Here is a 12,113-nt window from a genome sequence, read left to right on the forward strand (position 1 = left end):
GTTTCCCATTCTGTTTTCAATCAAAACAATGTTGCTGCTACACACATACCTCATGTGCCTCTGTGTCGAAACATAGTGTAAAGTTTTGCAGCGCTATTGAGTACTATTGATATCATAGTATAAAAATACTGCATTTCAAGTCCTTTATTAAGTACCAGGTATCAATAGTCTTGTATCATTGATTACTGACTATTACAACATTACTCAAGTTAGCCACTAGAGAGCAGCAAAGGCTAAAATATTTCTTGTCTCCTGATGTTAATTTGTACAAGTTTGAACCATTGACTCTACAGGTTGAAAAAGACTTGAACACAAATCAAGCAGGATAAAGTCTCACATTATAAAGTATTTATTGCAGGCAAACAAAACTATAAATAATATTTACAAACTATAGAGCAACATTCCTTTGTAGGGGTTCCATGGATTGCTGGTAAACAGTATTGTAGTCTTTCCAAGATCCAAAGGAGAACCTTGAGTTGAGTTATTCTATGTGACACTGGCCGCTGCTGATTTTTACACATGAAGATATTTAAAGCTAAGTTGGAGAAATGGACTGAATTTAGATGCACCACATTATTAAGATATTAAAGCATGAGCTTAAAATTTCCTAAGATGTTGATTTTTTTTACCCCCGGAAGAAATTTAAAAACACTGTGTCTATAAATCAAGTCCATGTTTGTGACAGATTGTTCTTTCGTAGCGTTTCAACGAATCGTCTGAACGGCACAAACTTCCACAGAAGGCCTGACAACTTCAGTGAACTCCAGCCAGATATAAACAGGTGAGAAGCTTTGAATGAAGTGGTTAATATTGGCAATTTAAAATGACAGACAATGTCACGACAGCGGAAACAGAGGCCGTATATTCACTTATGTAAGGACGCGGTAAAAACAACCTCATCTACAGTGCATTTTTTCGGGCCTGTACGTTATGCATGGGGATCTAAACCTCGTCTGCCTTTCAGAAAAATAACATCAAAAAATTCACAGCACACCATTTCCCTCTTTGAAGTTCGTTCAGGCATAAATTGGATACATTGCTGAAAGATTTCAAAAGACCAAAGAGAAAACTTCCATGTCTAAAAAGAGCCTCCATTCAAAAACATTCTGAACAATTATTGTCTTGATTGTCCCCATTTTCTAATCAACACTGACAGAACAAAAGAGTCAGAAGTGCAACTATGAACAGATCTTTTTGTTAAAATGCTTGTTTGCAAAAAAATAAACGTTTGACCCCTATTGTCCGCTTAGTTTCCTTTTTTGCTTTTCAACATTCCAGCAAGATAAGATGGAAAAATACAGTATGTGCCTGTTTTGGAGTCTTACTGCTCTTCACTTCTTTTGTGTCAGTTTCCGTTTCTGCTCCGCTTCTAAACAAAACCTCTCAAACGCTTCTTCCATCTCAGGCTCCATCTCGTCCTCATAGTCGGATCTGAAACCACAACACAGGGAGCGATTTAGAGGATGTTTCTTTTTACATCTTAAAGACAAATGTGTAAAAGGTGGTTTGTTAAATTAATATAAACAGAACCTACAATGTGTGAAAGCAACCATCATTTATACAGACGCACAAAACCACAAGCTCACACACACTCATACACAGTTCTGAGGGAAAGTTAAGCCCTCTTTCACTCCTAACTGCTGACTAGACCAAATCTGAGGCCACGGTCGACCCTGTTGTGGGCCAAACACGTTTGCCAAACTCAGGGGCACACAGGTCAGGGGCAGTCACGTGACCTGTGAGAAGCCACCATGCGGTCACATGACTGACGGTGTGCCGGCACAGTGGTAGTGATGGACTTTAGGGTCAGGTTGGAATAAAAGTAAGATAATTAAAAGGAGCATCAGCCTATGAACAGAAAATCTTAGCATGTAAAAACCGAGCAGATCGATTTTTTGCTTTCACAGCTCCCTCAAGTCGTATTATTTCCCCCAGTGATAAAGAACAGACATTTGCTTTGAACCCACACACAATTATCAGAAATGTACACATCGAAAACCATTTCATATCATTAAGTATAACCTCTAAACTCTGCTTATTGTTTTACATGGCGTCGATTGAGTGTGCAAGTATCGAGTAATCCTGTAATTTATTTGCAGTAATAACTGTTAGTAAAAGAAGATTTCTACATATCCACACCCTGTAAACACAATGACATCTTTCTGTTGCTTATTGGCACAAAGGACTGAGTGGATTCCCAACTCGCAATTTGGTCAAGTCAAACTCATTTCCAAGGGAATACAGAAAAGAAGTTAATGAAACTCAAAATATGTATCTGTAATACCCAATTAACCTAAATGTTAAGTTTCCTGATAAAAACTCTGAGTTGTTTTTTATTTTTGCTTCAGAAATGAAATGAGAATGTATTGCATTACATTACTGACACTGTCTCTCCTCACATCCCTAATAAATGCACGACAGCAGAAATACAGTATATTAATACAATGAAAAATTCCATTCACAGAAACTTCTAGGCTCAAGAAGGAAAACAGATTAATATATAAATGCTTAATAAGCTTCTACGTCTTACACTGATTCTCAAATGTACATGTTGATGGAACTGTAAATGGTTTTGTTTGAAACAATACTAATAAAGTTATTAAAATAAATAATAAAAAGTTAATGAAACACAAACTGAACCGTTTGTTCAGAGTGGCATTGGTCTAAGGGTTGTGGACTAAAGCAAAGAAAGACATGTATGACCCATCAATATTATTTAATACCTTCAATTTGTACTTACATTTCATTTTCTATTTCGTTTTCGTTTTCTCCAAACGAGTCAAAGTACTCCTGTCGGTCAAGGATCTCTTGGTACTTTTCAGCATAATCTGAGGAAGAAGTGTCATTTAAAATAAATACATGTTATTCAGAAAAAATAAAACGACAACAAATGAGGAGTGTCTTCCTATACAAATATATCTGTGTATGAATTATAAAAAAAACACTTTACATTAATCTTGTGTTTTCTTTTTACCCTCTTTCTTTAGCATGGGCATGTTTATTTACATGGTTATATAACCTTACCTGGGTCAGCTGCTGTAAAAGGTGTGCCTTCTTGTGTGTAGAATGTAGGTTCGTTCTGAGAGGACACAGAATAAAACCATGACTATCAGATAAAGAGAATAAAAATAGGGGGTAGCTATACAGTTTATATGGGGAGTTTTTGACGATATCCGCACACCAGCTGATTCTCACACACAGTTCCATGTATGTAACTTCTCTGGCACAGGCCAATCTTCAGGAGAATGTGATACTCACCATGAAGTAGTTGGGGTCGTTGTCTGGCGTTGCGTTGCTCGCTGCTGAAACGGCACGAACTCTGCCCCAGTCACTTGATCTCAGCTCCACAAGTTTTAAAAGCATCTGTCTAACATCCCTGAAGGAGAAAATGCTCAAATCAGAATAATAACTATACTTCAATTCATGGCTGACAACTGACGCATGGTTGAGGCTTTTTAAACCTTGTTACCTTGAGGATACACCGCTTAGGTAACAGCTGCACACAAAAGACCAAATTGATGTACACACCTGCTGCATGTGGCGTCCAGGACTATAGTTTCTATTCTCTGTATCAGTTCATCCATGTGTGGTTGTCCACTCTCTTTCCACGTATCATCCAGGACGGAGCCTGTAAGCTGCAAATTAAAAAACACTCTTATTACCACCTGAAAATAAAGAAAAAAATAAATCCTGGACGCTTGTGAATACATCAGACTGAGAAGTGAAACCTTGAGCAGTTTGACGGCGCAGATGAGGTTTGAATCCACGGGGTTGGAGAACAGACTGTACATCAGGTCTTTCAGAGCCACGAGGAGGATCTCTGCTCGTTTTGGAGGTCCTTTAGCACTCTTTAGCTGGGCAAAGCAAATCAACATAGCATGCTCAATAGTGTTCTTCAACTATAACTCAAGTTGGCCCCTGTTTTCTAGATCTACAAGTAACAACCTTCAGTATAAAGGGTGGACAGCTCATGAACAAATCACCACGACAAGGTGCACAACCAACAGCCACCCCAGAAATCCTGAACCTATGGCAGCAGTTCAAGCAAGACTCAGACATGACAGTGTGATGTATAAAGCCATCTAGTATGTATAATATGATAAAGGGATATGTTGTAAATATTTTGAACACCTGACACATTAATCCATGGTGCTGCTACTTTGGGAATGCTGTTTAATATAAAATACTTATCATCACACAATGCAAATGAGCATGACCTCTTACCTCCAGGGACAAATAGAGCTCCCCCAGAAAGAGCACAAAGGAGTGGAACTTCTTTTGAGTCCCTGCTTCCCCTCGAACAGCTACATCTCGATGTTCATACTCGGTTCGACACCTAAAAACAGACAAGATTGGCTCTTTGTAAACGGCAACTTGAAAGAATTATGGAACCTAAATGAAATGAAAGTGAAAACTACCAAATAAAAATCACCTTTTCAGGAGCAGCTGACGGAAGTTTCCGCTCGGTGGGCTGACGTTGAGATGTTTGGACAGGTGGTTACAGAGCCTGGCACCCGTGTACGAGAAGTTTGGAATGGCTGTGGACTGCGACAAAAAGAAAACTTAATACCCTTCTTGTACTTTTTTTTGCAGAAACATGTATATTATTTGTTTTTTTAATTTATACAAAGAACAATATAAGCACTGAATATCCAAACCTCTTTGTATATCAGTTCCACCAGATCCTGCAGCAAGGCTTCAGTAGTAACGCAGGAGTTGAGCATGCCAGTTATGTAATCTATGTCCGACTCAAAGGTCCCTGGCGAGGAGCTCAGGTGATCAAGAAAGTCTTTGACCATTCCTTCCAGATTTATTTCAGTGTAATACTCTTCGTTGTCATCATAAAGAGTAGGGTCCTAGATAAAAACAAAATACAAACATGAAAAAACCTAAATTTACAGGCTAATAGGAACTTTACAGCAGTAATGATGGCTGCCTTACAAACAGCTACCTACTTCGAAACTAAAAGCAGAACTATTGCCAGCACCATTTCTACGCAAGGTTGTTTAAAATGACAAGTACAATAAATGAAGATATGGGGTTAAAACTCACTTCATACGAGTTAAATCCAGAGGGGACGAACTCTGCAGCACTGGCTGAAAGCGTTGATGACCTGACCAAGGAGTCGACGTCATAACATGAGGCAGACACGTTGTTGGCATTTGGACTCGTTTGAGGTCTGGTTTGTCTTTTACAATCTGAAAGAGAAAGAAATTACACCATCTCAAGCTTTGCTATATGTGAAACTACTCATACACATAGGTCAGTTCTCTTGAGTTATTTTTGATATTGACGAATTTTACATTTTCTCGAGCAACTTTAAATCGTTGGGCCAAGACCTTACATTATTACATGGACATGGCATAATTGTGCATTGGATACATCCACCTCTTTTCCTACTGGAGCAAACAGATCAGATTTGGACAGAGGTCATGTGATCCATTGTTCTCACAACAGACGCACTTTGAAAATGTATGCGCGTCTATTCGCGGCCTTACGGTAAATGTCACTGGAGCAAGGACAAATGTTTAGAGTGAAAATGACTGATTATGGACGAATGATGTGATTTCCAAACAAGACATGAACAAGTATAATTAAATATAATATATATATAGTTTCTTTTTTTTATAAAATTAAGGGCAAAGTTTTCTACTTTTTTATGTTATACTTGCTGATATTAAATACTTTTCTAATAATATCCTTGGGAGGTGGCACAGAGAAGTTTCAGTAAACTTTAATGTAGAATATTGGCTACTCTTTCATTATGGCACTCAAAACTTGCTGATTTAAAATATTATTATAAAGAAATCCCTGAGGTGACACAGATATTTCCCCATGTGGTGACCCCCACTGTCTGCATGTCAAGTTTCAAGAAAATACTGTAGAAAATTAAAGGTCAAGTTGGCTACTTTCTTAATAATGACACTCAATACACATCTCATATATTAACTTATATTTAAAAGAATCCTTGATGTGTCAAAGATAGTTCTCTTCATTGTCTGAGGGGTTTTTAATAAACAACTTTCCATTTCATTATACTTCTTATTGTCTTGTGTGGTACATCAAATCATCCTCGATCAGTTTATCATTAAACTTTCAACTTTATAATTTTAACTTTCAACTTTGTCTTCGGCCTTTGTTTCTGCTCCAATGACCTTTAACCGTAATACCGCGAATAGACGCGCGTCCATTCCCAGCGTGCGGCTGTTGTGATCGCGTTTCCCCCAAACGAGTGAGCACATGACCGCAGCAGATTTGGGAAACGAAACCGAATCTTCCTCTTTGCTGCGAGTCGCCATCACAGGCTACATGTGCTGTGTGGTTGAGGGGGAACAGCGTGTAACAGCACCGGCTGTGGCCTCGTAGCTCGTCTCGACTCCGTGACACCCGAGCTCAATCTTTATTTAGCTGCTGCGTTACCTCACATGAAATCCAGCAGCTGCACGGCGCTCCGCCAAAACACCGAGGTTAGCTAGCATCCATGCTAATTGGCGGCTAGCTCTCCTAATGGCAGCTTTCAGATAATAAACGCCTTGTTTCCCTTCACGTGTCAGACTAAACATGCACAGACTGATTCCACATGTGGAAAAACACAGCGGCATTTGAGTTGCACACAAAAGGTGAGAGCTATCTTAGCTAGTTCTCGTTAGCATGTTGACAGTCCCCCCCATACCCCCGTACCTCCACCGACCGCCTCGCTGGTCGGGCTGATATTGCTCTCGGCGTACAGCGGCATGGATCGCGGTTGCCTCAGCGGTCCCCTCCGGTCGAACAGCGGGGGCTTGTTGGCGTCGTCGTCCCCCGCGCCTACGAACCCGGGGTCCGCTGCCAGGCTGTAGCTTCTCCCCGCTCCGGGAGCTCGGTCGAAATTCTGATTCATGACCGCTCGTGTGTCCTGCCGCGACTCTCAAAGCAGCATCGGACAACAAGATGGAGGAATGATGCTCAGCGTAACCACTGCGTCCTCTCTCGTCTTTTTTTTTTTTTGCGTTGCAGTTATTTTAGAATTAGTCTCTATCTGTGTTTCATGGTGTCTTTTCCTCGCTCGGGCACTAACAGGGGGTACACAACCTGTTCCTGGTCACTTCCGTTAACAACAATTCTGTCGCGGGTTATTCTCGGCAGGGTTTGGGGGCGAAATGCAGCTGTCGCCCCCTGGTGGCGCGGAGTGGAACCTGTAAAGCCACCAATCACGTAGTCAAGGAATTGAATGGGTTATGAGTTTTTTTTATTTATTCCAACTATTTTTATTAGGATAAAAGAAAGATGGAAAGTAAGAAAGAGATAAAGTAGAGCAAGACAGCAGGGAAGTAAGTAAGAAAGAAAGAACAAGGACATGGTCCAAATTAAAAAGAGAGTGGATCTAATTCTCACTGAAGAAATATACATTTAACCCCTCTGTCCACCCCGATCACGTTCCCACCTTACCTACACGCATCCCCATCTTCTCAAATATGTTTTATTATGAAGCATAACATGAACTTTTACAAAGTTGTTCCTGCATTCAAAAATCCCCGAAACATCACAAAGGAAAACACACATTAAAAACATATTGCTGGGGCGGAGTGGAACCTGTGAAGCCATAAATCACGCAGACATACTAACTATTAATACTATTTATGTTATTATGAAACAAAGATAGAAATAAAGAAGAAGGACATGGTGCAACTAAAGTGGGTCTAATATACATTTAACCCCTTTGTCCATCCAAATCACTTTCACAACATCCCTAAAAGCACAGCATCACTATCTTCTTAAATATTTTTTATTGTGAAGCTGGTCAGGAATTTTCCAAATAGAAAACAAACATTTTGCTTCATTTAAAAAAGCACTAAATCACAAAGAAAAACACATAACATTCCAAAATCAGTTACTCAATAAAATTAATGGTGATCAGTAAAGTAATAAAAAAAATGTATAGGCTGCCTAAAGTGTCAAGGATTAAAGATCTTAAAATGAATATGATTCAGAAGATGCTGCTGTGGTTGAGCGTCTGGAAATACTGAGGTCAAGAGTCCAAACATCAAATTCTACCCCCTGTGAAAAATCTGTCCGTTATAACTGTTTTATTACATTTATTAATTTAATTGTTTAGTACTGTTTATCAATTAAACCTCTAAACTCTATTTACTGCCTGTTTTTACATTAAAAACCCGATGTGATCTTTCGGGGTTTCATGTAAACTCCCGCTTGAGTTGTGTAAACTTCTCCATAAGTATAGAGGATGTGACCTTAGTGTCATCAGTGTTGGTTACAGCCCATGCTTGTAGCTTTAGCCATCAATTGTTTGTCCAAATGTGCAGTTAAATAACCTCACATCCATCTAAGATATTAGCTAAAAGCACAAAGGCTTGAATGATCACATGTACCTGATGTATCAGACACATATTTCAGATTCTGGACCGGTGTAACTCCCTCACACGTATACCTCTCTCCCGGAGCTCACTCAGGAGCTGCCCACTACAAACATGTGTTGCACCAGACCTCTCAGTCTAAGTATTCATTAGTTGTTTTAGCCTCCAGTCATTTTCCACTTATTTCCCAAAGCTGGCTCACATTATGCCACGGAGAATTCCCATGCCAGAACTGCGGAGACCCACTTTGATAAAAGATTACTGCCTCTATTTTCTGTTATTGCTGCTTTTTTCTCTCCTCGTGCCAGTGTCTTGGGGAGAGTTCAAACATTCACAGATCTCGCTAATGCATAGGACCACAAATTACCCGGGGGTTGGTGTTTGGGTGGTGGTAATGGTGGTGGTAATGGTGGCGGTGGTGGTGGGGGGGTTCCTCGCTGTCAAGATTGATCTCAAAAACACCGTTGTGCATGTGGCCGCGCAGGGGAACCAGCCGTGTTGCATTGCACAGCCAGCAGGGACAATGTAATAGAAGGGGCAGACATGAAACTCTATTCCATATGTTGCCACTGTCATGGTGGAATTCCCTGCAGCATTCCTCAGTGTTACCCAATTGTCACGGTGACTCCTTAAACAACTATTAAAGGGACAATATACTTTAACCTAAAGTAAATTTCCTGTAATATGGATTCCTACGGTTTAGATCCCTTGTTGTTTTCCCTCCCGGAGTCACATTAACAGGCCAACGTGGATGAATTTGGGGCTAAAGACGAGAGGCCGCAGCCTCTGGTGATCCCTCCCTCACCTTCCTGTCTTCCTCTGCTCTCCCGATTCGTCAGGCCTGTCCTCAGATGGATGCTCCGAGAGGCGGGACACGAGAGCATGAGGCCCGGAAGCCTGTGGCGTTAATGTTCCCCCCCGCGGTCTTTTGATCCGGCGTCACGGCAGCTGTCATTGATTAGTGTGTTTGCAGATGATTACTGAGGGAAGTGGGTGGTCAGACTCGAGTCACGTCCCTCTCCGTCACTTCCATTGATTCCCTCGCGCACGTCACCCCCCCCCCCCCGTGCAAGATCAACGCAGACTAACACGACAGAGTTGTTTTTATATTGTTTGTTATCAGCAGGTGCTTTAGCAGCTATCTTCACTGTGCACGGCCTGCGACAGCCGGGGAATGTTGCAGCTCCACAGAGATGGGCCGATACCATCTCTGTGAAGAAACTGAACCCCCGCAAGGCAGCTGGACCAGACGCTGTCTCCCCCTCTACACTGAGGCACTGTGCGGATCAGCTTTCTCCATTGTTCACGGACATTTTCAACACCTCACTGGCTGAATGTGTTGTACCCGCCTGCCTGAAAACATCCACCATCATCCCCGTTCCCAAGAAGCAGAGGATCACAGGCCTTAATGACTACAGACCAGTCGCCCTGACCTCTGTAGTAATGAAGACCTTCGAGCGACTCGTGCTGACCCACCTCAAAACTATAACCAACCACCTCCTCGACCCGCTGCAGTTTGCCTACAGAGCCAACAGGTCCGTAGACGATGCAGTCAACATGGGACTCCACTTCATCCTCCAGCACCTCGACTCCCCCAGCACCTACGCCAGGATCTTGTTTGTGGACTTCAGCTCCGCATTCAACACCATCTCTCCAGCTCTTCTCCGGGACAAGCTGACCCAGCTGAGCGTGCCTGACCCCACCTGCAGGTGGATCACCAACTTCCTGACCGACAGGAAGCAGCGCGTGAGGCTGGGGAAGCTTGTCTCTGACACCCGGACCATCAGCACTGGAGCCCCTCAAGGTTGTGTGCTCTCTCCTCTCCTCTTCTCCCTCTACACCAACAACTGCACCTCCAGCCATCCCTCTGTCAAACTCCTGAAGTTTGCCGACGACACCACCCTTATTGGATTAATTTCCAATGGGGACGAGGCCGCCTACAGAGAGGAAGTTAACAGCCTGGCTTCCTGGTGCAGCCAGAACCACCTGGAGCTGAACGCTTCAAAAACTGTAGAGATGGTGGCAGACTTCAGGAGGAGCCCAGCCCAAACCGCCCCCCTCACCATGTGCGACTCCCCAGTTAAAACAGTGGAGTCATTCAGATTCCTGGGGACGATCATAGCACAGGACCTGAGGTGGACGGAGAACATCACCTCCATCACCAAGAAGGCTCAGCAGAGGATGTTCTTCCTGCGGCAACTGAGGAAATTCAGCATGCCGCGGAAAGTGATGGTTGAGTTCTACACAGCCATCATTGAGTCCATCCTCACCTCATCCATCACCGTTTGGTTCGCTGCCTCCACTGCCAAGGACAAGGGCAGACTGCAGCGGATCATTCGGTCAGCTGAGAAGGTCATCGGCTGTGACCTGCCGGCTCTCCTAGACCTGTTCCACTCCAGGACCAGAAAGAGAGCAGGCAAGATCATCGCTGATCCTTCCCATCCCGGTCACCACCTGTTCCAGAGACTTCCATCTGGGAAAAGGTTCCGGGCCGTCAGGACTAAAACCTCGCGTCACCTGAACAGCTTTTTCCCCATGGCAGTGGGGCTCACAAACAAGCCCCCCCCATCACACTGACTCTGCTGACCCCCCCCCCCCCCCCACCCTCGCACATAATTTATAACACTACATTATTGGCACTACCACCAATCTTTGCACCTTAAAACCGCACACAACACATTTACTGTATATATTATTTTTTCGATATTGTTGTTTTTTATATTGATGTTTATATTGCTCTATATTGTTGTTTTTATATTGTTGTTTGTAAAGTGCACCAACCACACCAAGGCAATTTCCTGTATGTGAAAATATACAAGGCAATAAAAAGAATTCTGATTCTGATTCTGATTCTGAGATGTCAGCAGCCATACTGAGGACGTTAGCTCCCTCACATTCTCTTGTGGTCGGTCTTATGTGCTTCCCATTTGTTTGGGGACTGATCATTAGTGCAATGGTTGCCACATGGGATATCTGGCAAGACATTAATGGTTTGCCTCTTGTCCCTTCCCACCTCCGAGACCCAGATAAGAGTCGACCTTCCATGACCTGGATGTTACCCCAGGGTTTCTCAGTGTTTGGTGTGCGAGGAAGAACGACCACGACATGTTGCAGAGGCGAAAATGGAAATTTTAATCTCACATAGTAGAGTTCCTATAAAAAGTAAAGCATGCAAAGAAATGCTTGCCTTGTAAGTGTTCCCCTCCAGTTAAATATTTCACAAAATAAATAAATCATTACAATACAGTCAAAACACAGTGGTTAAGTATGAAACATTTGCTTTAAATGTGTTGTATCCTCTATTATTTAATGCTGTCACAATAAGCTGACGGATCATTTCTCTCATCGTACTGTAGTCGTTTTTTTTCTGTCCCCCCCTTTAACGTCTCGCAGGAAAGTATGGATTATAAATAACATCTGGAGACACTTCTGTATCCACTACAGTTCATTAGCTGGGACACTGTCTCCTGTGTTGTCCACATTACACACATACTCCAGTTACAAACTGTTTGGCACAGAGAAAAAAAAGGATAAATATTGCGTCCTGTGCCACAGAAAACACAGTTATCACCTTCTCCCACCAATTCAAGAACGGGACCTCAGTCCAAGTCCTTCGCGGAGACCACAGTGTTAGTGCCTTGTTTCCCAATGAGAGCTTCTCCAGTGAATGTCTTTTATTTTACAGCTTTTTATTGAAAACCTCTCTGTCCAGTGCTGCGTATTCATCCCCCCCCCCCCCCTCCGGTGGAGCTCCCCAGC

The 12,113-nt window shown here is 42.6% G+C and overlaps 1 protein-coding gene across 1 annotated transcript; it reads right to left on the minus strand.

The window, feature by feature from the left end:
• Positions 1-333: 333 nt before the first annotated feature.
• On the minus strand, positions 334-7,090 carry paip1 (poly(A) binding protein interacting protein 1). The gene is made up of 11 exons (XM_062381871.1): positions 6,682-7,090; positions 5,053-5,198; positions 4,659-4,856; positions 4,433-4,545; positions 4,225-4,336; positions 3,729-3,854; positions 3,529-3,635; positions 3,259-3,376; positions 3,025-3,079; positions 2,741-2,828; positions 334-1,431 (listed from the first exon to the last, which is right to left on the minus strand). The coding sequence occupies exons 1-11, from the start codon at positions 6,878-6,880 to the stop codon at positions 1,332-1,334; spliced, it is 1,362 nt and encodes a 453-aa protein (XP_062237855.1). The 5' UTR covers positions 6,881-7,090; the 3' UTR covers positions 334-1,331.
• Between the last annotated feature and the right edge of the window lie 5,023 nt (positions 7,091-12,113).

Source organism: Platichthys flesus, chromosome 3 (genome assembly GCF_949316205.1).
Source record: "Platichthys flesus chromosome 3, fPlaFle2.1, whole genome shotgun sequence".
NCBI classification, from domain to species: domain Eukaryota; kingdom Metazoa; phylum Chordata; class Actinopteri; order Pleuronectiformes; family Pleuronectidae; genus Platichthys; species Platichthys flesus.

What these genes read in the sequence shown, in the direction of transcription:
- paip1 (XM_062381871.1), bottom strand. Translation starts at nt 6,880, where the DNA reads ATGAATCAGAATTTCGACCGAGCTCCCGGAGCGGGGAGAAGCTACAGC. An exon ending in GCGCCGTCAAACTGCTCAAG is followed by an intron (nt 3,636 to 3,728) that starts GTTTCACTTCTC and finishes TTTAATTTGCAG; the next exon opens with CTTACAGGCTCCGTCCTGGA. An exon ending in AACGAAATAGAAAATGAAAT is followed by an intron (nt 1,432 to 2,740) that starts GTAAGTACAAAT and finishes TTGTGGTTTCAG; the next exon opens with ATCCGACTATGAGGACGAGA.